Genomic DNA, 23,945 nt, shown 5'->3' on the forward strand with positions numbered 1-23,945 from the left:
CAAAGTAAAGAAACATTACAAAATAAAGAAACATTACAAAATAAAGAAACACTTGGCAAAGAAGATAGAAGTTTTGAAAGTGAAAAGACAATGAAATCAATTGATGAAGATAATATTAAGAATAGCTATTCTGAATTATCATCAGCTAATTCAAGATTATCATCAAAAGCTCAATCAAAGGTATTATCGAAAGCTTCATCAAGAACATCTGTAAGTATACCACCAGTGAAACTACCGTCTAAACTTGGTGAAAATGAAAATTACATCTCTGCTGAAGATATCCCACTAGTGGATGTAGATATTCTCACTGATGAACAACTATTTGCTGAAAGAGACCAAGATCAGCAGTTATCGGCACCAACGTCTGTGAGTACAAGACGTATAAACTCTCAGACAAGTTTACTTAGTGCAATTAGTAGAGGAGCATCTACAGTGAACCTATGTCGCTCATTTACACGTGGGAATTTGGGTAGTTATTATGATGTGGAGCCTCATACAGAATATCAAGTAGATATTCCATTCCGTCCACCAGGACAAGTTGAAGAAAGGCATAATGTTCGTGTATATATTGCAGATAGCATACGTGTGCTGAAAAGTAAAGTTATGGACGCTTGTAAATGTATAGCACAGAGATTAGAGGAGAGTGGTATTGAAAATGGATTATATAAAGAAATTATCTTAGGACCATATCATAAAGTTGAACTAATTGTAACAGATTTTGATGGACATATTAGATATATTCCATTGGACAATGAAACTAATACACTGGAAGATTATATATTATCTAATGAGGAGCTACTGCAAGAATTCATCACTTCAAATATGAATAGTATCTTAAATGTTAGAATAAATCATCCAAAACAATTAAGAAATGAGAAGACAATGGTTATAATGAATGAATTACAACACGAAAGTGGTGGAGCTGGTATAACAAGCATGTATTTAGCAAATGAATTAGCAAATCACGAAATACTAGATGATGGTTTACTAATTAGGAATCCCTTGGGTTTCCCAACATACTTCCATAGGTCACATTATTCTATTAAACAAAAAGTGATTGAGATTGAACCTGGAAAAGTCGTCTCATTGGATAATTTGTGCTTTGTAAGGAAATCAGATATTGTATTAAGTAATTTGGCTAGAAGCATAAATTTAGATTGGAATGTAGATGAATGGGTTCCTGCAGTTGCCATTCGTTGTATTAATACGCTATTGGATGAATTAGAAGGTATTGGATCAGAAATAATTCGTGGACGTGTCTCACGAATCCCACAGTCTGTAATCAATGCATCATCAATAATTGGTGGTTTTATGCCTGTAACACTAGGAGCATATAATCCAATATCAGTAGCATTTGATTACGGACAAAATATAAGAACAGTAGGTATAATTGGCAATTATAGAAATCCAATTAATGGTTCATCTTCAAGAAGAATTGCAACAAATTCAAAGGCTAAATTGACAATTAGCAAGAAATCTAACTCAATAGCTAATAACAATACTACAAATTCAAACACACAAGTTGCATCAAAAATTAGACCCGAAAATATTCTTGCTTCAGTACATGGATGGGATTTATCTTATGAAGTTATACTGCTGGACTTCCATGATTTAATGATTGAAGGTGGAACTAGCACACGAGAATCTATCTGTGTGACTGAAAATGATATAGTCTTCTGTTTCAGGCAACCAAGTGTAAGAGATAACTTTATCATTAGTAACTTGACAACAGATGAAAAGATTAGGATCATGTCTTTGTCGGAATGTGGCATGTGCCCACAGAGAATAGCTCTAGAACTATCTGAAGATAGAGTAGCAGCTTTGAAAAGTGGTTCGTACTCAATGTTATATAATAATCAACCAAGAGCTGTTGTTGTACCACATCAGCTAGTATGTGAGTTCTTAAGACGATTTAGAGCAGCAATTGAAGAAGACAAACATATCTTAAATTAATGTTGAAAATAAATTTATTAATGAAGTTTACTTCATAAACTGAATTAAAAAATTTAAATGAAATTAATAAAATTTAGCAACTAGAACTAGAAATAAAATTGAATTTACGAAAATATTAACTATCCATCATGTTTAACTTTTCTTTGTACTAAGCCTTTATTCTGATGTTAATCATTTGCTTAATTAAAACGTACTTTGACCACTTTTTCTTAAGATCCTCACAAATAAGTATAAAGTAGGTATATTTCACTTACAACTCTCCTAACCATTTCCTCCTCTATATAATCTATTATAGTTATTGTTATTCTGATACCTCGTGCTCCTTCCTGATCTCCTATTAAATACTGAAGTAGGAGATGCTGATTGATACATATATGCCGTACTGAAGTATGGGCTAGATGAAAGGTGTGAATGAGGGTTATAAGAGGTGTGGGGACTTCTTAAAGTTGAGCTATGATAGTTTGTAGAATATGATGAAAGAGGGTAAGAAAACTTTGATGCATTATGCAACGTGTTCTGTATCCTGTCATTGGTATAGATGTTTTTCTCTTTAGGTTCTGTTGCATTATTAATAATTTTCTGTCCCCTATAGAAATTACTATGTCCTTTAACTTGATTATGTTTAACTTGTATTGAATTATTTACTTCAGGATATTTTAATGTAGAATCTGTATTATTATGATTAAAATATTTGATAATTGACGTCCTATTAGGTGAGTCTCTAAATTTAGTACTATTAATATTCGATAATATATTAGAACTTAAATTAAAAATATGACTGTCTATTTCTAAATATTTATTATTTACCCCCATATAATAAGAATTTACATATTTGCTATTATTGTATGTATCACCAGTACCTTGAGTTTCCAATTCCAAATTAGTAGGTTTATCTCTATAGTTATATCTAGAATCTGTAATACTTTCACTATAATCATTGAAACTTGATATCTCTTCTAAATAACTATTAGTCCCATTAACAATATCGATACTTTGTTCTCTAGAAGCTTGTAGTTTAGTGTTACTATTGTAATCTCTATACTTTGTTCTATATTTACTATCAGCATTAGTCTGGATATCAGTACTTGAATTTTGTCGCAAGATAACATTTGCATACTCAGGATAAGTACTTTCAACATAAATTTTAGGTTTATATAATTCCAGATGTGAAACGTGTGAATCTGCATTATATGAGCTTTGATCCTTATTAATATGACTTGTACTGTCATATGAAGCACTACATTGTTTCAAACTCAAATTTTTCATGTAATACTCACTTTCAGGATTATCCAAACATAATTTAGAACTCAAAATATCTGAATTTATATGAGGCTGAGGACTCGAAATTATATTTGAATCATTTATCCACTGAATATTAGGAATTGAACTAGATATTGTAGAAAATGCAGAATTATCCAAATCTTCAATATTTGCATTACTATCATAGCTTAAGTTTGAAGTGTGATCTGTAGAATTGTCTATACTAGAAAGATAAAAATTAGGCTTCAAATAACCTTCGAAATTTAAATATTGGGGGTTAAAATCTGAGTTATTATCCATATTAAAAATTCTAGGGGCTTGTAAAGATTTATTTTGCATAATTTCCATATATGTAAGTTTTGTAGTATTATCTGACATTTGTAATCCGGTGTGTAAATATGGAGTAGATGCTTCACTTGTATTATTAACTTTCTCTCCAAAGTCTTCTCTATAAGACCTTGGAAATTCGCCCAAAATATTCGATGTATGTGTATTAGACCCTATATTATTTTGTTCAAACTCTCCATTTGTGCTCATTTCATAGTAGATTGTAGGTTTTCTACTAGTATAAGATGTATTGTAGGTCAATAAAGACTGAGATGAAATATAGTTTCCCACATTTGTATTTGAACCTACCTCTTGATATTCAGAACTTCTTATATATTTTAAAATGTGAGATTCTGTACTAGGAATAGATGTATTTAAATCAGATGTGTTGGCCAAATGTACAAAATCTGCACTACTTTGGTAAGTTCTTGAAGAGCTTGATTGATGAGAGGAATCTGAATATATATCAGAATCAATCATACTTAAATTACTTACATTTGTATCAGTACTTATATTATAAAGTACAATCATTGTATTATTAAAATTATTCGGTATTTTTAAAATTTCTGATATATTGGAGTTATTTTTTAAGTTAAATGTACTGTTCATATTTAGAGTGTTTATGGGTTTATCTACTATAGAAGTAGAATTTGAAATATTTAGTACATTATCTGCTACTCTAGTACCATTAATACTTGAAAATGGCTTATTTGTTGTATTAAATTGCATATCTATACTTGAATGTAAAGTAGTAGATGTATTTGTATAATTCAAATAAGTTAAATGATTCAATATAGTATTATTAGAATTTGACTCAAGTTGTAAGCTATGATCATTACAATCTCCACCATCAAAATTACATTCAAAATTATTACAATATTCATCACAGTATCCATCTCCAACCCAAGATTTAAGACAAAATTTATATATCATTGGCTGGTTGATATAATCAACTTCAGTAACTGAGCAAACATTACTACAGTCACCATTATCATAATTACACTCAGATTTATTGCAATCTATATCACATATTCCATTCCCAACCATCCATGCCTTACAATTCTTTGAACAAATTTTGCAATCTTTCTTATCAAAATAGCACTCTGAGGTATCACAAGTTGGATCACATTGTCCATCTCCTAGCCATGCATTTATACATCTTGAGTTACAGCGATGTAAACAGTCATGACCATCCATATTACACTCTAACGTATTACATTCAGGATCACAGTACTTATTATTTAACAGTGTTCTGTTACACTTACACATTGAATAATCGAAATCTTTATGCTCTAGTGTAGTGTTGAATAATTTTCCATGTGACTCAAGATGTTTACAATCTCCTTTGTCCCATTCACACTTTTCATTAAAACAATCTAAGTCGCATTGTCCATCACCCTGCCAAGTAGGACGACACTCAGGAGCACACCAACCTTTACAGTCTCCTCCATCAAAACCACATTCTTCTATATAGCATTCAGTGTCACACCATCCATCTCTTAGCCATCCTTCTTCACACTTTAGAGGGCATTTTGGAAATTCTAATCTAATCTTATCCAAATTACTTTGGGAATTTGGATCATGTGATAAACTATGTTTATTCATTAAATTACTTGGAATAACATTCCTTATATTAGACGAAGATGGAATCACATTAACTTGTGGCTCAACTGAAGTTGTTGATCTAAAATGTGTATATATACACAATATAAAAAGGAAAGTGTCATATATATTCGGCATTTCAGCAAAAGTACATTAAATTTTCCTTATATTCCGCCAGACTTATCATAATAAAGTCTCAATTACGAAACTAAAACGTCAATAATGAGATACACTACCAATAACAAGCATGCTACAATAAGGTGTCTCTCGAAAATGAGATATAAAACCCAGCTTAACAAAAAAACAGAAATTAATTTAGAGAGAACCATACAGTAAAAAGTAAGTAAAAAGTACTAGTAATCCGTAAAATCTATCTGCAAAACCTGAATTCCAAATACTTTAAGAAAACATCTTAACAGGTCTCATAAAGTATGTAAATATTAAAACATCTTATTTGTTAGTAATATCATATACACTAACTCACAGTAACTTGAAATTCCCTTTTTATTTACCATCATATAGTTACAGACAGTGTAGTATTACAAAAATAAAGATAAAGATAAAAATAAAAAAATAAAAAAAATGAGGATCCAAGAATACATGTACCGCGTCAAAGCGCCCATATACCATGTATTTTACTCTGTCCCAAAGTACCTATCTGCAAATGCACCTACTCCTGGGACTACATAACCTTCGTCTGTAACACCCTTTTCTATCTCTGTAGTTATCAAAGTAACGGCGGGAAATTGCCTGCAAATTCTATGAATTGCATTTGGAGCCGCAAGAAGACTCAAAATTAATATTTTATGTTGTAGTACTCCCCTATCTATTAGATATTTAATTGCTGAACATACAGCAAATCCATTTCCCAAAATTGGATCTAATATAAATACATATCTAGAATTAATATCACTTGGAAGTTTACAGTAAAGAATCTTAGTCTTTTCAAAAGGTGCATCTAACTCAGTATTTGGATCTTGAAATTCCATAAGAAGTTTCCCAATAGGTACATCCCTACAAATAGCAGATATTCCAAGTTCCATACTCTCACCCCCACGAACAATAGCAACAGCACATAATTTGTCCTTAAAATTGCAAGTTACACCATCATAAAGCATTCCAATGGGGGTTTCTACTGTTTGATATTCAAAAGGTAAATGACCCAGAGCATTTTCCACCACAATCCTAATAAGCCTATCAGCCCAAAATACGAAATCTATGCCGGATGTATTCTTATTCCTAATAATTGTATGCATATGCCTTATTTGACAGTTAGATGGTATAATATGCAAATTTGAGTAAATAACACGTAGATCATCTATTTTCAACTTATATCTTAAGTGTTGTACTACCAAATCCACTGCAACTTCATTTGGGTAGTGTGGTATCACTAGATCTGCATATCTCCTTGTTGGATATATATACTCATCATATGATGGTTTTACTGTTTTCTCATATTGAGCCAATATTTCATCTACTTGACGTCCTCTTTCAGAAAAATCTCTTCTAATTCTCCTTATTAAACGAATATCATCATCTGTATCTACGAATATTGACATATTGTAGAGGCGTCGAATCCTTGGATCATAAAGCACAAATATACCCTCTACTATTATAATAGAGGCAGGAGAAACATATCTAACTGTTTCTAATCTCTTGTGCTGTTTAAAACAGTAGTTTGGAATTTCAGCACCCTCCCCTCTGCCTAATCTTTCAAGAACATCATATAACAGATCAAAATCAACCGCATTTGGATGGTCAAAGTTATATTCACTAATTGGACAAGATTCTCCAAGTACAGGTGTCTTATAGAAGCTATCACTATCAATTACTGCTACTCTCTTATCACCCAAATCAGAGTATATCCTTGAACAGACACTTGTCTTACCACTTGCACTACCACCTGCTACAGCTATAAAAAAACAGTTTGAATATGAGCATGGAGAACTTTCAACACTCTTATTTGCACTGTATTCACTCATACTACTTAATCTACTTTGAGATATTATGAATATGGCTTAGCTACCGATAATATTTTCCGGTATCTTGATTTTAAATAACTATTGGGAGACTAATCAACACAAATAATCCGTTTAAGCGCTAATATAGGCTTATTTACACGGGTAACATTATCTAAAAGCTTAGTTTATACTTCATTTGTCTTAACATTGTTAAATAGTAAGGTTACTATTAGATTTTGTTTATGCTTAAAGTTTAGAGATATGTAAATCATTTGTATCTATTAGATTTTATGTTTTAATATACAATGAATAACTTTCTATACTACTAATGATAATATTCAAAATTATCCTCATTTTAAGATAAAAATAAGGGACTGTTGTTAATAGTAATTTAGTTACAATCCTAAGTAGATAAATATTTTGTAGTTTGCAATATATTAGTCAAGGGTGTCTAAAGATCTTATTAATAAAATATCAACTTAAAATCTCACTAATATTTAGCCCCTCTTCCATTTTTACAAACACCATTATATATTTAATTTTTACTAATTCTTAATTAATGAGATGTTTGACGACCAACTTATTATCCATAATTTGATCATATCTCCTATAATAAGATGGTTAACCTCTGCAAATCGTCGTTGGAACAAAAAAAATCCTCTAATAGGTATAATATTGTCTCTAATATTACTAATTGTAGTTTGTATACTACAAAATATCCGTACAAGTAGAAATTTCTATCAAATATTAGGAATATCGGGAAATTCTACAAAATCGGATATATCTAGTGCATATAGAAGATTAGCTTTAAAATATCATCCAGATAAAAATCCTGATCCTCAGGCTAAGGAAATATACGCAAAAATTCGTTTAGCTCATGAAGTACTATCTAATGATATCTCAAGGAATTGGTATCGAAGATTTGGAACATTTGAAAATAATATAGATAGATCTCCAGGTCTAGATGGAGATCCAGGATTCTTAAATTATCCTATGCATCTAATGTTGATTCCCCTTTTTTCTACAGCTATACCATTTTGCCTAGCTATTATAATGACTCATAATCAAGAATTTTTAAAGGAGATACTAGTAGGATTTATATTTTGGGTTTGCTCTTGTAATATTCTAATCCGTTTTAGCAGAGATGAAGATAAATTCTTATGGTGGGTTCCATTTTTTGGTGATTTTCTCCCATTTGAAAAAATTCGTGTTTTGGAAGGCTTATATATAACTATAATGAATTGTTATCAATTAGTATTTCCTGTATTTATAGAGAAATATAATAATCATGAAATTGCAGAATTTTCTCAATCTTTGTTACGAAAGAAGTTGAGGTTAATGTTTCATTTGGAAGATATATATGATTTTATTACAAAAAAAATAGATATTAACTGTAATAAAAAATCTTCTAAAAAAGACAAGTGTAAAAATACTGAAATTAAGAAAGAAAAACCCAAAATAGTTATTCCAAATACTTTTAAATTAGATGTACAAGAAAATATACGTAATGTGATAAGTCAAACAGAAAAAGAATATAATCATTTATTAAAAAATTATTTGGAGATGTCTAAACCTTGGAGTGACTATACAGACTCAATAATTAGTTTAATACAAGAGAACCTAGATTTAGAAGACGGTAAATCCTTTATTTCTTTAAGCACAATTTTGTTTTGTGCATTTTGGTTTTACAAGTTTTATTCAGCATTCATATAATATACAAATATTGAATACATGGGAATCATTCATCTATCAAAGAAGAAAGAAAAATTATTAAATAAATATAGATTTATAAGTCACTGCAAATTTTGTATTGCCTTTTCTTGTATTCTCAAGACTCCATTAGAATTTATTCCAATATCTTCAAGAGTACATGAATCATTATAGTCAACTATATCAATTATTTGACGATTATTTGTATATGTATATATAGAATGTTCAATTGGTACTCTGTACCATTTCCAACATAAGTGCTTTAAATCATTTACTTTCATATTCTTGTTTACATCAAATTTTCTAGGTAATTTTTCTACACTAGAATATTCAGGAATTATTGTAAGCTTTACGAAATTATTACCAGCTAAACCTTCATTCAAAGACTCCACATTTTCTGGTATACATAAATTTAATGATCTATTTTCTAAAATCTGCAATTCATCAAGTATTTCATGTAATGGATCTATAATTTCTATTATGGGATGTTTTTTTGTAGTGGCTAAATATATGAAATAACGCCTAGAAGAAGTGAGTTCTTCTTTATTTATTATACTCCTGTTGTATACTTTCAAATTTGGAAACATTGCAATAATCACATTTCTTAAATTACATTTTGGAATTGGTATCTGATTCTTGTCATATAGATTTTCAATAGTAAGTAGTGGTATTCCCTTAATTGAAAGATTTTCCAAATTTGGAAATATCCTTCGAAACTCTTTAATTGTATTCCATTTATTAATCGGGCAATTATCCATAATTATCTCCTTTATTTCATCAAAAATAAAGTTAACGGGAATTTCACTTCTATCTTTATTTACCAAATTATCACTTAAAGGATTATTAGATATATTAAGACTTTTTAAATTTGGGAAACTAGATGATAAAAGTTGTAATAAAATTTCCCATGATATTAGATCATTTGAGCTGATATCTAAAATTTCAATACTCGTCTTTATAGTATTAGAACAGATTTCTGAATATTCAAATTTATTATCTTGGTATTTCTGGCCAACTAAATTCATTCCTTTATTAAAAGATATATTCAAGTCCTGATATCTATTAGATGAAATATTTAATTGTTTTAAATTCCCAAATATTCCACTTTCAGAACATAATTCTACAATATATAACAACTCTACATTGGTATTCTGCATACTTAATGCTTTAAGAGTTTTTATTTTTTCTAGCTTCAAATTTGGTTTATCTTTTAAAAAACGATTACCATTAAGTGTTAAACATTCAATAAATGGCATATGCGTCAATATACAGTTAATTGCATTCCAATCATATAAAAGATTATTGTTTAAACATGCAGTTTTAACTCTTGTAAGTACTATTTTTGATGTTGGAGATTGCTCCACTAAACAACAATGAGAAATCTTCATTCCTTCCAGTGAGACATACTGAATATTCTTTAAATTCTCATAATATTTAGCTAGTTTTTCAAATCCAAAGAAATCCATTTTGGTATTTTCCATTTCTTCTGTATTTATACATGACATATTACACCCATATCGTTCATTAATAGCCTTCTCAAATGATATACCTATATCAAGTTCACTCAAATGAAAAAATTGGCAATTTTCCAATGAATTTGAGTCATCACCAGTAATTAAAACCTCTTTATTCTTATATTGAGTTTTAATATAAGCATCTTCATCCCATTTTATACCAACTAGAGTATCATCTATAGTTTTGTTTATATTATTACTATAACATACAGTACCAATACATCCATAACTTCTATACATATGTTCTTCACAATGATCATTTATTGGTGTTACTCTACTTCCAATTTTAATATGTAAACTCATAGTGTTGCCTATGAATGATGGATTTACTGTATTCTTATACCCTAATCTACAACATACAAAATATTGGCTCCTATTTATAGCGCTTACTTCTTTTGATTGCATGGTGTGGAAGCGGAAGTTAAGTTTAATATCTTGACAAAAAAGTCTATAAAAATTCTGTTTAATAAAAATACAAGTACAACTAGATATTAGATATTATACCTTTATAATATAACTATATCAATATTCTGTTTTATTAAAGAAAACTTTTTGAGATCTTTCTTGGGTATTTTTAAACTAGAAAAGATATACCCATAGACCCTGATATTCAGACGTGTGATAACTACACTTTAAAAAATTTTAATTAATATAATACCTATAAACAAATTTTATTATATTACATTATAATTTAAAAAAAAATAAATTTATATGAAAAGTGGTCATTAACAAGTTTTTTATATATCTTGTATATTAGGCTTAGACTATAATTATAAATGGAAATAGATAGTTGTATTCTAAAAAGTCTAAAGATATAAAGTTTCTAGTATTTTATTCCATTTTATTATATAATAGTATTATAAATAAACCTAACAATGAGTTTTAGTATATAAGAGTACTTTATATGGAACGGAAAGTGTAAAATTCCAACAATTTATGTCATCTTAGTTAAGATCTTATAAATTCCAATTTTCAATATCAATAATTTGTACTTGTAATTTTCCCTTAATCTTAAAAAAAGTTCGATATAGTGATAATAGTATTTGTTATATGAAGTAATATATAGATATATGAAACATTATTGTGTACTTAAACCCAAAATGTCTTCTTTAAGAAAAAAAAAAATCCTTTATATTAAATTCACTATTAATAATTAAGAAAAAGTAACCAAAGGAAATAAAATCATTAAGTAAAATCAAAACATATATAAACCATATAACTTAGAGATAGTATCTGCCTTTTCTAATATATTCAATATTATGAATTTCCTAAAATATATTATCCTTTATACACTTCAGTAGTAAGAATGATTATACTAAGATACTACAAACTCAAAATTTTATAAGATTATAATCAGAAATTAAATGAACTTTAATAATAAGAATTCATTTTAACATATCTATCAGCTCATTTAATATTCCAACAATTAACTGATTTATCTACGTTTTGTATTAATCTACAGAATTTAAACGAAAGTAATACCACTACCCAGTATTTTAAAAACTAAGTCTTAACTTTTTGTCTACTCAAAAAGAAAAATGGGACTTATTGAAATATTAGATATAATCTTGATATAATTATAATTTAATAACATTTCCAATATAAAATTCTTGAGTTAATACAATAGATTAAAGTATAATAGGATACTCTAAGATAATAAAATTTGTAAGTGAATTGAACCTGCGATAAAACTATAAAGTAAAATATCATAGATACCCTATATTGAGATTTCAATCACTTAAAGTTACTCAAATTTACATCTTCATCCAGAATATGAGTTATCTCTTTCAATAGTTATAAGAAAATATATAAAATATCAATAAATTTTTCTTATTTTACATCTTAACTATCTAAATATTATTACTATTATTTATATTGTCTAGTTTCATACACTTAGTTCACTATTTCAGTTGAAACCAATTCATCACTTTTAACTTGATTCCAGTGATTTTATATAAGAGTTGCTAGATCCAGTACTTTCTGAAGTCCCAATTGTTCCTTTGCTATTTTTAATATCACTTGATGTTATCTCCAATTTATTTTCTATTAAAACTGTAGCAACGTTGCAATTAGTATCAATACTTGCAATGTCTTCTTGTTTTTGAGTAGTATTTTTATCTAAAATTGTTGCTAAAGAGGCCAATTCATCCAAAGATGATACAGAATTCACACGAAAATGTTCAGATGATTCAATACTTTCAGACTTAATTCCAGTACAATTCTCCTCGTCAATAGTACTACTTTTCCGTTTTATCCCTCTAATATTCATCTTTTCCTTACTTTGAGCTAATGATTGAGCATGTAAATTTATAAATCGTTCCTCTAATCCACACATTGCAGCTATTTGCCACAATTGCTTTGTTGTTGCATTTCGTATATCTGCTACCTTATTTGCTTCTATACGTTTTTCTGGATTATTTCTTAAATATGCAGAGAGTTCACTTTTCAAGAGAGCTCTACCTTGATCACCTAATCTATATTTCCTTGCATGATGAAGCCTTAGCATTTCACTTGACTCTATATTACACAATTGATCAGATACACCTAATAAAGGTGTAGTACTTATTTCAGAAGTTGACCGTCTGGAAGTATCGAATACCTTAGTATCTTTTACATTTGAAAGTTCCTTTGCTAATGATTCTTCTTGTATATTCAACTTCACACTATTTTTTTTACTATTTCTAATTCTTCCTCTTTGCCCACTTCTATTTAGTCCTACATTACTATAATTACCAGATGCCTCTATATCTAAATTCCCACGCACAGTTTTACGTAATTTAGTACTAGATTGTGTCTTAATGTCATCCAAATTTTGGTTATTAGCTTGGGGATTACTATTAAGTATCATTGGTGATAATATTGGTGATATCCAATTGGAAAAATTATATGGTAAAGAATTATAGGGATTAACTACTGGTAACTTTGGTCCAGTATTACTTGAAACTATTGCCGGTTGTGGAGTTACTCCACTTAAAGCATTCGTATTATATAAACCTGAAAATCTACTAAATAATGCTGGATTATGTGGTAAAATGAAAGGTGGTGGAGATACGGAAACACCTGTTTGCTGCACAGTAGATGGTAATATTCCAGGATTACTAGTTGTACTCTGTGGTATCTTAGAAACATTTGAGTTAATAATTTGAGTAGCTGTGTTACCAATTCCTGCATTATTAGTATTTTGAAGTAAAGATGTATAATAATCCGTTAAAATACCAGGAAATAAGGTCATACCATTTAACTGACACAATGGACTAGATGTAAAGTAAGGATTATTTGTATTAATATTTGTAGCTAAGTTAGAATTATTTAAATTGCACGCAATATTATTATTTGAATTTTGCAATAGTGCCTCTATATAACTATTTGTTGGTACAGGTTTGCCTTCTAATACTGGAGATACGCAAGTAGTTGTTGGAACTGAAGCTAATGTTGGAGATACTGTAGAATCACTCCCCATCTTATTATGAATTACATCACTTACTTCATCAACTGAAGTCATATTTATCAATCAAATCTTTTTAAACAAGATTGATTTTTTTTTATTATATATCCAATGTGAACCTAATTTTTATTTCGAATATTTAAAAATAGAAATACATCAAATAAATGACTTTGTATATACCATTCAAAATGACGCCTTTCAAAAGATTCTTATAATTTATGTCTGCATACCTACTGTCTATAATATTAACTACCCCACGCTTAATTACGAGACGTACATGCTTTATTGCAAGTATTTACTAAGTGGACTGATCACTTTTCTTTAACGTCCATGTCTTGTGAATATAAATATTACAATAGCATGTATTGATCTATTAAATATTTGAAGACGAGACGCTACTTGATACAGCTACCAATATACTAGAGACCAGATTAGATCAATACGTATAGATTTAGTAATTCAAAATATTACTGCACTTTATTTACTATTTCTTTTTAATATTAATTATCTGTCTCAGATTATATATGAACTTAAGTTGCATCTCTTTTTCATATATAAAAGTAATTAGGCATTACTTATAATATTATATTATCTAGTAATATACTTCTATTATAAATGATTTTTTTATAAACAAAATATAAATAAGTACTATTTCTAATAATTAGAGATATTACCCATATAACTTAATTAGCGCCATTTGCATGCAATGTTATCTCCTCTTATTTGGCGCTATAAGTATTTTTAGGAAATATTCTGATAAGTATTAATACTACTAATAAACCTAACTGTACAATATCAACAAACTAGGTAACTATAGTGATATAATATGCAGGTAATTACTTTTTTATTCTATGAAACCAAAAGTTAATAATTGGCCATGTAATATAAATTCTCTTTGTATAACTGAAGACGGATACAAATATTTAAGTATTGGCATCATTTATATTAATCTAGTCTCAATAAAACATCATTTACAGACTGAGTTGGATAAATATAAACTAGAGGATATATATTGTACTTTGTATCTGGAAAATTTGAGCTTAATTGATAAAGATACATGTCCAGAAAGTATAATATTAAAACCACACAATTATTGTACACCTTTTGACAGAAATTGTGGAATAATACATTTAAAATTTGCTAGCATTGAGAAGTTGATGGTTTATATAAAAAATAATCAAATCAATATTAAGTTCCAATTTTACTATAAAAAATCTCAAAACTATTCAAAAAAAATATGGAATAATCGAAATTTAGTACCAGATACTATATTGGAAAAAGAATATGATTTCAACTTAAATTCAATAATTAAACCAATAAATGATGTATATAAACCAAATATTATTATTTCAGCTAAATATTTTGAAGTAAAGATGTCAATTGCGCTAGAATGGATTGCAATAAAACCAGAAAAGTATCCTATGAAATCTAAATCATCATTTATAATTAACAAGACAAGTGATATGAAAGATATAGAATCTAATTCATCTAAGAAAAATATCTATATACTAGAAAATCAATTTGCAATGCAAAACAGACATTTATACTCTATTCTATTATCTCCCAAATTATTAGTATCTCTTCTTCCAGCAAAGATATATGAAATATATGAACAGTCAATATGTGAAGATCCTTTGATATTTAATAATTGCTTAGATATAAATAATACAAATATATATATGGTTAAGAAATCCGATATAAAAAAAATAAATAATAATAAAGATTTATATTTAACTGATTCCTCTCATTTAAATATTTCTATATTTGGAGGATGGAGTATTCATATACATAAAATATACTTAAATAAAAGAGGATTTACATATCTAGGTGATCTATATCCATTATATAGGAGTAATCGATCATATAGAATATATATTCAACATTATATAAAAGATTCATCAATTATAGATGAAAATAAAACCCAATTAAAAAATTGTACTCCTATTCGTGGACATTGGTGTATAATTAATCCAAAATTACAGGGTAATTATTTAAAATCTAATCAACAAAATAAATTATTGAAATCAAAAGAAGTTTATGAATCATCTTTAAATATACATTCTAGAATTCCAGAAGTAATCAAAGAAAATTTGGAATTATATTCCCTATATTTTAACATTATTACTCCTAAAGATGACAATATAAAGTGGGAAGATTTTAAAAAAAATCATAATATATTTTGTCATGGAAATATTAATTCTAATAAAATATTTATAAATAAAGAAAATTATGTTTTACTTTATACCTTGGGGGAGAAACCATCATTAATCGGATATATGACTCTAACAATAACTAATACAAAAGATCTTATACTCAAATCAAATATATCTGAAAATATCAATTTTAAAGATAATAACTCTTCTTTAATTGACCATGCACAAGAAAATATTTATAATAAATTAAATAAACAAAAAAAGGATAATATTTTGATAGACCAGTTAAGCCTCTTGTTTTTTTTCTTATATATACATTTAGAACTTATCTCTAATTTACAGAATATGACATATATGGAATCTTTAAATCACTTTTATCAACGAATAATTAAAGATAAATTAAATCATCCTAAGAATTTCTATTTTTTAGTAGATGATATATATCATCTTGTGGCCCTTATTCCATATAGATACTTTAATTATATTACTTATATTACTAAATTACTTGATAATTTACCAAAGGATCAATTTGTTGTATTTGGATTTAATCATATTGTCGAAATATTATCATTTCCTCATTTAAAATTACTTGATAATCTTATTATGTCTCTTTTTGATCAAGATTATGAAGATATGTCTTTAAATAATTTCTTACAATCATGTGAATCTCTTGGTGTACAAGATTATATTGCAATAACATGGTATTATATGATACAAAATACATCTAAATTAGTTAATTACAAAACATCTCTTAAATGTTTAGATAAATATGGACCCAAAAAAAACTTATTTTATAAGCCTTATTTACAAATTAAAGATGGTATATCTAATATTACATCAAGTTCATATAGTCCCAAACAAAATTGTTAAAGAAGGCCTAAGTATACTTATCTAATTACTAGTATATTAAGTGCCTACTTATTATTATTCATTATTTCTTCTCTTTAGTTTATATTAGTTCTTTTATATATTTAGTTGTTCCCTCTTTCTTAGTCTCTTCATTATCACTATCATAAATTGGATCATGAATATCGACCTCTCTCCTCTCTAAAATTTCTTCATTGCCTTTAGTTTCATTACCTATTCAGTTTTGGAAAAAAATATCTAAACCTATTTTATAAATAATATATAATAAAGTAAATCCGACTTACCCCAATTATATAGGCCTGATCCTCCTTTTACACCTGATTTGTCACCATATGCAGAACTTTTTGGGTTTGCACTATGTCTATCCAAACGAATATCCTTTACTAGTTTCGTCTTATTTAATGTCATAATTAATCTTTTATATACACAAAATCTCTGAAATCAGAATCAGAGTACGCGTGAGCGCGCATTAAGGGCGGGCTTACCCTTATTAAAATTCTTGTCTTTTGTTAAATATTTAAAATAAAAAGTATAATTTACTATTTAGTATTCATTATCTCTTATTTATAAGATGTAAATATACATATAATTATTGTATATTTTTATATGCTTGATTTAGAGCCATGAAGATTTTGTGGACCTTATGTTTATGGTTATCATTTTCTTTTTGATGCCTATCAGGATGACAAACTATAATTGCCTTCCTATATGCTTTCTTAAGAATTTCTATATCTGTCATTAATTTTGAAATTTCTATAGGTTCCCATTGAGCTTCAGGCCATAAAACTTGTTGTAAAGAACTTAATAGAACTCGAATATCCTTATATGAACCATCAGATTTCTTACACCACTTATCTATTTCTATTGAATAATCCTCTATAATATCTTCATCTTTCTGAATATCTAAATCTATACTATTTAATATGTGCTTTTTATTGCAATTATCAAATTCACTATTAGGAAATAAATTATCTATATTATAAATTGTTGATGTAGATAATGAATTCAGTCCTGTAGTTATGAAATTATCCAATTTTTTATTTTTATCTATTAATTTCTGATCTTGGATATTATACTCTAATATTAATTCATCTTGGTATTCTCCATTACTGTTAAAAACCAAATTATTATTAACTAAACCACTTAAAGCTTTATAATTACTTAATACAAGCACTTTTAATTCTATAAAATCTCCATCAAATTTTACAAAGCCAGAATCTTCGGTTAAATCATGCCACACCCATTTATATATTCTATTTGGATCATTATCCTTATATCTGAACATAAATTTACATGTACAATCCATAGATATTTGACAACGACATAGCTTATCAAGTGGCAAGAGTTTCTTTATATATTCTAAATCTAATTGTAATTTATTTATATTTTTTGGAAGTAATATCATATTCCAACTTTTATCCTTATTTAATTTTTCAGATATTCTATCATTTATATATTGAACATAATAAAGAATATACTTGGATCTTAAGGAATTATTTAAAGTTTCTCTAACAATATTAGAATTAAAGAAATCATCATTATTTTCCATAGAGAATATTATATTATTATTCATTACTTATATTTTCTTCCAATTTATTTTTTATATTCCTAGATATAAAAAATTAACCATATATATATAATCATAAGATATTTAAATTCTGAATAAACTAATAGATAATTAAAAATTTTTAGTTACCTTTGTTATTTTCAAAATGACTTAAACTTATAAAAATGAACTTTTAAGTGAACTTTTAAGAAGTATCTATAACAATTATTTCTAAATTTATTCCAGAATATAAACCAAGGCGGATAAATGACAATTGTTTAAAAGGAATCAATATCTATTATACTAAAGAACTCAACTTCACATTTATGAAAAATGTCGAAAACATATAATATTGGAATATTAATAATACAAGTAAATATTACAATATTTATGGTACACTTTTATTATATAAATAGATTGTATTTAGATATTAATATTAAATAAATCTACAATACTAATGTGTTAGAATTTAATAGTGAAGTATTTATATTTAATTATTTTATTTAAATTAATAAGGCTTTTTATAGAACTATTACTTAATTATTAATAAAATATTAAAGGGACTGTAAATATTAAAACATTATAAGTTTAAGTCTAAATATTATACAATAGAGGTAATCAATATATAGATTACATATTTTGTGGTTATTTCCACGCGATTTAACTTAAGCTGCATTATTACATGTCTAATAGTAACCTTAAGATAACTTCTTATTTAAAGATATAAAAATCTTAATAGCTACCAAATATAAATAGAAATAATTCACCCTAATTTATAAAAATATCAATTTAACTATAGGGTATTTTTAAATATTGGTAAATTATTTTTAAATATATTCTCAAGTATTAGTTTTATAAAATTAAAAATAAACTTCTGAAAGAATCTTAATATTCATTTTCTTTACAAAAAAAGAAAATATAAATAGGAAAATTAACTAGTTAATATATTTATATATAATTATTATTATATTAAATAAGACTTTTCAATAGATTATAATAATATCAATATTAGATAAAAGGACAGTAAACATAAAAGTCCAAGCTCTTAGACAAGACAAAATATTTATGTACTTTAAAAACTTATCCTATTGTAACAATTATGTATTAAAAATATATTAAAGACTTAGGCATAATAAACTTATTAACAAATTTCCATATTTATTAAAATGATTATGTACATAGAAATATACTAAAATAAAAAATATTTTCTTAATTTAAGACTATCTTAAGCTTAAAAAAAAAAAAAAATACTTAATTAGCCATAAATTCTGATAGGTTTTCCCATAGTAGTTTTAATTGTAAGACTTTTAATATTATGCCAATTCTTTTTCAAAAGAGATACTAGAAAATTGATAGCTAATATCAAGTTCTGACGAATAGCCTCTTCAGACATCTTAACATTCCCAATAGCAACACCTAGACATAAAACCTTCTTTAACTGGAACTTAATACTTGCCTTTAATTCATTAACTTTCTCATCTATCTTGTCTGTTGGAGTAATAACAGTTGGAAATTTACCAGCCTTGTTCAAACCTGGACCAAGTAGGCGAGGAATCTGAGCTAAAAGTTTTTGTGAAGCTAAGAACATATCATATTTCTTACATAGCTTCTTAACTACTTTCTTATTCTTGTTAATCTTCTTCATTTCCTCAATATCCATTACATCAAGACCTAAATTTTGAGCCTTTTCACAATCAGCAGCATCTCCCATTACACAAACACGTGCATTTGGTTTAGGAATATGTGGAAGGCGAACAGTACCAGCAAAACGTTTATCTCTTTGTGTATCATAATCTTTAAGGCCTATCTGTAGCTCAACAGTTTCAATAAATTTACGTGGTTTTTTATTTGAGCCTTCCAACATCTCAGTAATTGCACGACGAATTGCTTCACTATTCAACTTTCCACTCATCACTTTAGTTTTTTCCCCAACGTAAACTTAGATTTCGTTTATAATTACCTTTATTTTTATCTTCTTTATTCAATTGATTTCGTCCACAATATAAATACAAGTAGTCAATATTCCTTTATTAATATTATAGTCCTTAAAGTATAAACGTCTCGTCGTCTTATTTAGACAATAATAATAAAATATAGTCCGCCTTATTTGACTGCACGTTATTGCACTGAATCACTTCTTTTAGTTTTTGTCTCAAGACGTCTATTCCAAATTATGAGACATATACAACTTTATTAGCGCTTTAGATTTTATTATTAACCCATACTCCGATCCCTAATATTATACATGGAAGTTTGTATCTTCTTTTTTCTTTTTATTAAATCTCTACTAATGATCTAACACTTCCATTATATTTAAACTTTAATATTTACTAATCTCTCTTTAATAAATATTCATCTTAGATACCCTTTATATTTCTTGTATTATAGTCACAATTATATTATGCCAAAAACTAAGACAATAATCAGAAATGAAAAAGGTGACCTAATTACAAAATCTTGCAGAAGTGAAGGTGATGAATCTATCAGAAAGAATTACCAATATAAAACTCAATATAATTATAAACATGATACAAGACGTTACGATGATTTTGGTCGTATCAATAAGAACTATAGAGAAGAATTTAAAGCTAAAAATAAATCTAGAGAAATAGATGATAATATTAAATATAGAGAGAAAATACAAAAACTTGAAAATAAAAGTATTATACATAGTAATCATCAAGATACACATGAGCTTTCTGAATCAGAATTAATCAAACAAATTATTGGTATTAAAGATTTTGATACCTCAAAAAATAAAGATCATACAAATTCTGATTTATCAGGTGTTAATATTAAATCAAAAAGGAAATATAGACAATATATGAATCGTCTAGGAGGATTTAACAGATCATTGTCACCTGTTCAATAATTTTAAAAGTTTTATTTTATATTTTTAAGATTGAATAATTATATTATTTGCTTCAATTTGAGGATAAGTCTTAAGGATAAAATCTGCAATTGTAGTATAAAAGTCTCCTTGTACATCTATATGATCTGCCTTCCCATTAATACCCTTAACAACAGAAGATCCACATGAAAAGTGTTTTGCAAATTTCTTTGCAGCCTCAGATAATGATATATCAAATAATTCTAAACCAGTAACTACAGTTACACTCTTCCTTCTAGTTCTGCTTTCGACCTTTACAGTAACTATCTTTGGTTTTGACTTCTTAACTTTATATGACTTCAAGTTAACTGTTTCATTTTGATTTGGTTCACAAATATCTTTTGATTGTTTATCATGTACCTCTTGATTTCCTTCAGTTTTTAAGGAATCAGTAATATTTTTATTTGTATCAGATGTTTCATTAACATATTTCTTTAATTCTAAACAAATTTCTGGGGTAGGACCATATTCACAATAGTCAGGTGGCAAACCACACTTTGAGCAATAAACTTGTACGAATGCCTGCTTTATTGTATTTTTCTCAAATTCTTGAGATGCCATTTCCCATATTATAATCTATACTAAAACCTTTATTCAAGTATTAAAATTAACGCGCGTAACAATGGGTAATTTTTTACTTGGTCTAGTCCCTAATTAAGTATTCCAAAAGTCATTAAATGTTTTTGATAAATAACTTAATAGAAATAAATATAAAAGACAAAAAAGTGGATTAATGGGATATTATCTTATTAAGGTATATTTTATTAATATAATAATTAGAGTAAATGATATCTTAATATATTTACTAGTATAATAAGTTATCTTGTATATATTCACTTATTAATATATAATGTTTCTAATTTCTTGTAATTTATTTTAGAACTTATTTTTATATTTTAGGAAATATTAAGAGGCCAAATTATTATTTATAAAGAATCTGTGTAGATACTAAATATTATGATCACACTTGTGGCGCCATTTTATTTTGTGGACTTACATGAAACGTTTTTAATTCCAGAAATTAAATAATAAAATCTAGGGGGTAAAAATTTTATATTGTGACTCTTTAGAAATTAATTTTTAGCTTATAATATGCAACGTTTTGATGCATTTTCAAAACCTATTGCGGAATTTCGCATTAAAACTGCATTTGGTGGATATCTTACTATCCTAAGTATTTTAACAATGCTATTTCTGTTTTACTCAGAACTTCGTTATTATTTGAAAGTAAATAGGAATGATGAAATTACTGTTGATAAAACTCTAGCTGGTGGAAATGTTAATATAAAGATGCTTGTGGAATTTCCAAAATTACCTTGTGAAGTAGTAGGACTTCGTATACTTAATACCCAAGATAATACAGAATTTTCACATCCAAAAGATAGCATTATATATATTCCAATAAATCCACTAAATGAGGAATCTAATATAGGATCATCTTGTGGTTCTTGTTATAATGCCTCTAAAAAGAACCATTGTTGTAATACTTGCTCTGAAGTAATAAGATCCTATCAAGAAGATAACATAAAACTTCCACAAAAAATTAATTTTAAACAATGTAAATTTGATCCAAAAGAACGTTTAGAGAAAGCTGTTTCAGCTCCTTTAAATATTTCAGGATGTAAAATTAAAGTAGATATAAATATTCCAAAAGTTAAGGGAAGGATTGAAATTTCTCATAAACGCTGGATGAATTATAATGAGATGACTAACTTAGATATATCAGAAGCCCATTTATATGATTTTTCATATATTGTTAAATATTTACATTATGGTGATGATTTACCAGGAATTAATAATATATGGAATAACCAAGAGTATATACAAACTGCTAAATTTACTCATAATAAAGAATCTGATAATCTATTTTTAGAGGATGCTCACTTAGATATTGATATGCATTGTATTCCTACACAATTTAATCCTATAAATAGTAAAAAAACGAAAAATGGACACCAATTTTCTGTAAGGAAACAGAGTAAACAAGTTAATGTTTTACACAATGGTCGTTTTGTTCCAGAAACATCTTTACCAGGAATTTACATAAATTATGATTTCACCCCTTTTATTGTAAAGATAACAGAAAGTAGAAGATCATTTTTATCATTTTTGACTGAGTGTTGTGCAATTATAGGAGGTATATTTGCATTTTCAAGTATGATTGATATATTTATGTTTAAATTATCATCATTTTTAAATAGGATACATAATAGTAATAATAAGCATGTAGTTTTACAGAATTTTTAATTCTAAATAAAAGAATAATTTTAGAGTAAAATTTTGTAGTTTTATGGTCTTATGAAAATTTCAGGAATGTAATTTTATAAATTTGGTAACAATATTAATCAATGTTTGGCAAAGAGATATTGCCAATTTAGTTATAATTGCAAGAGTTAATAATTGAATATTTAAATTTTAAAGTAATCTTAATGAATTATTTGATTAGTTAATAGATTATTGCCAAGTATATTATTATAAATTATTGGTAAAGTGACAAAATAGTCTGTAATATGATTTGTTGTACAGGGGAGTAATACATTTAAGAACTTTCTCAGTTACTCAAAGAAAATAGGGGGATACTTAGAAATTGTAATAAAGATATTTTGATTTAAGACTTGATTATATTTTAGACTTAAGTATTATTTTATCACTTATATTTTGTATAATTTTTTGGTAGCTATATCCCTACTAGCTATTTTCGACATTTTCGGCACTTT

The 23,945-nt window shown here is 27.1% G+C and overlaps 13 protein-coding genes across 13 annotated transcripts in view; 5 read left to right on the top strand and 8 right to left on the bottom strand.

The window, feature by feature from the left end:
* The window catches only part of cand_023590 (uncharacterized protein), a gene marked incomplete at both ends in the record, with an annotated part of 12,782 nt that extends 10,829 nt beyond the window's left edge, over nucleotides 1–1,953 (top strand). The window contains one exon of the mRNA XM_067212589.1: nucleotides 11–1,953. Within this exon, the coding sequence (XP_067068862.1) occupies nucleotides 11–1,953 (1,943 nt within the window). The remainder of the gene's footprint in view (nucleotides 1–10) is intronic.
* Nucleotides 1,954–2,214: 261 nt separating this feature from the next.
* On the bottom strand, nucleotides 2,215–5,280 carry cand_023600 (notch domain-containing protein; the record flags this gene model as incomplete). Its single annotated transcript, XM_067212590.1, has 1 exon — nucleotides 2,215–5,280. The coding sequence occupies one exon, from the start codon at nucleotides 5,278–5,280 to the stop codon at nucleotides 2,215–2,217; it is 3,066 nt and encodes a 1,021-aa protein (XP_067068863.1).
* A 497-nt stretch (nucleotides 5,281–5,777) lies between these two features.
* Nucleotides 5,778–7,124, bottom strand: cand_023610 (phosphoribulokinase uridine kinase family protein; the record flags this gene model as incomplete). Its single annotated transcript, XM_067212591.1, has 1 exon — nucleotides 5,778–7,124. One exon carries the CDS (start codon nucleotides 7,122–7,124, stop codon nucleotides 5,778–5,780), a length of 1,347 nt encoding a protein of 448 aa, XP_067068864.1.
* A 543-nt stretch (nucleotides 7,125–7,667) lies between these two features.
* cand_023620 (uncharacterized protein) lies at nucleotides 7,668–8,816 on the top strand (the record flags this gene model as incomplete). The annotated part of the gene is made up of 1 exon (XM_067212592.1): nucleotides 7,668–8,816. One exon carries the CDS (start codon nucleotides 7,668–7,670, stop codon nucleotides 8,814–8,816), a length of 1,149 nt encoding a protein of 382 aa, XP_067068865.1.
* Nucleotides 8,817–8,896: 80 nt separating this feature from the next.
* On the bottom strand, nucleotides 8,897–10,630 carry cand_023630 (leucine rich repeat family protein; the record flags this gene model as incomplete). The annotated part of the gene is made up of 1 exon (XM_067212593.1): nucleotides 8,897–10,630. One exon carries the CDS (start codon nucleotides 10,628–10,630, stop codon nucleotides 8,897–8,899), a length of 1,734 nt encoding a protein of 577 aa, XP_067068866.1.
* Nucleotides 10,631–12,257: 1,627 nt separating this feature from the next.
* Nucleotides 12,258–13,829, bottom strand: cand_023640 (uncharacterized protein; the record flags this gene model as incomplete). Its single annotated transcript, XM_067212594.1, has 1 exon — nucleotides 12,258–13,829. The coding sequence occupies one exon, from the start codon at nucleotides 13,827–13,829 to the stop codon at nucleotides 12,258–12,260; it is 1,572 nt and encodes a 523-aa protein (XP_067068867.1).
* A 794-nt stretch (nucleotides 13,830–14,623) lies between these two features.
* On the top strand, nucleotides 14,624–16,795 carry cand_023650 (uncharacterized protein; the record flags this gene model as incomplete). Its single annotated transcript, XM_067212595.1, has 1 exon — nucleotides 14,624–16,795. One exon carries the CDS (start codon nucleotides 14,624–14,626, stop codon nucleotides 16,793–16,795), a length of 2,172 nt encoding a protein of 723 aa, XP_067068868.1.
* A 79-nt stretch (nucleotides 16,796–16,874) lies between these two features.
* cand_023660 (uncharacterized protein) lies at nucleotides 16,875–17,200 on the bottom strand (the record flags this gene model as incomplete). Its single annotated transcript, XM_067212596.1, has 2 exons — nucleotides 16,875–17,005; nucleotides 17,077–17,200. 2 exons carry the CDS (start codon nucleotides 17,198–17,200, stop codon nucleotides 16,875–16,877), a joined length of 255 nt encoding a protein of 84 aa, XP_067068869.1.
* A 181-nt stretch (nucleotides 17,201–17,381) lies between these two features.
* On the bottom strand, nucleotides 17,382–18,365 carry cand_023670 (uncharacterized protein; the record flags this gene model as incomplete). The annotated part of the gene is made up of 1 exon (XM_067212597.1): nucleotides 17,382–18,365. One exon carries the CDS (start codon nucleotides 18,363–18,365, stop codon nucleotides 17,382–17,384), a length of 984 nt encoding a protein of 327 aa, XP_067068870.1.
* Nucleotides 18,366–19,593: 1,228 nt separating this feature from the next.
* cand_023680 (60s ribosomal protein L10A) lies at nucleotides 19,594–20,250 on the bottom strand (the record flags this gene model as incomplete). The annotated part of the gene is made up of 1 exon (XM_067212598.1): nucleotides 19,594–20,250. The coding sequence occupies one exon, from the start codon at nucleotides 20,248–20,250 to the stop codon at nucleotides 19,594–19,596; it is 657 nt and encodes a 218-aa protein (XP_067068871.1).
* Nucleotides 20,251–20,739: 489 nt separating this feature from the next.
* On the top strand, nucleotides 20,740–21,210 carry cand_023690 (uncharacterized protein; the record flags this gene model as incomplete). The annotated part of the gene is made up of 1 exon (XM_067212599.1): nucleotides 20,740–21,210. One exon carries the CDS (start codon nucleotides 20,740–20,742, stop codon nucleotides 21,208–21,210), a length of 471 nt encoding a protein of 156 aa, XP_067068872.1.
* A 24-nt stretch (nucleotides 21,211–21,234) lies between these two features.
* cand_023700 (translation initiation factor SUI1 family protein) lies at nucleotides 21,235–21,789 on the bottom strand (the record flags this gene model as incomplete). The annotated part of the gene is made up of 1 exon (XM_067212600.1): nucleotides 21,235–21,789. The coding sequence occupies one exon, from the start codon at nucleotides 21,787–21,789 to the stop codon at nucleotides 21,235–21,237; it is 555 nt and encodes a 184-aa protein (XP_067068873.1).
* A 531-nt stretch (nucleotides 21,790–22,320) lies between these two features.
* On the top strand, nucleotides 22,321–23,475 carry cand_023710 (uncharacterized protein; the record flags this gene model as incomplete). The annotated part of the gene is made up of 1 exon (XM_067212601.1): nucleotides 22,321–23,475. One exon carries the CDS (start codon nucleotides 22,321–22,323, stop codon nucleotides 23,473–23,475), a length of 1,155 nt encoding a protein of 384 aa, XP_067068874.1.
* Between the last annotated feature and the right edge of the window lie 470 nt (nucleotides 23,476–23,945).

Source organism: Cryptosporidium andersoni (genome assembly GCF_001865355.1).
Source record: "Cryptosporidium andersoni isolate 30847 chromosome Unknown contig_17, whole genome shotgun sequence".
NCBI classification, from domain to species: Eukaryota; Apicomplexa; class Conoidasida; order Eucoccidiorida; family Cryptosporidiidae; genus Cryptosporidium; species Cryptosporidium andersoni.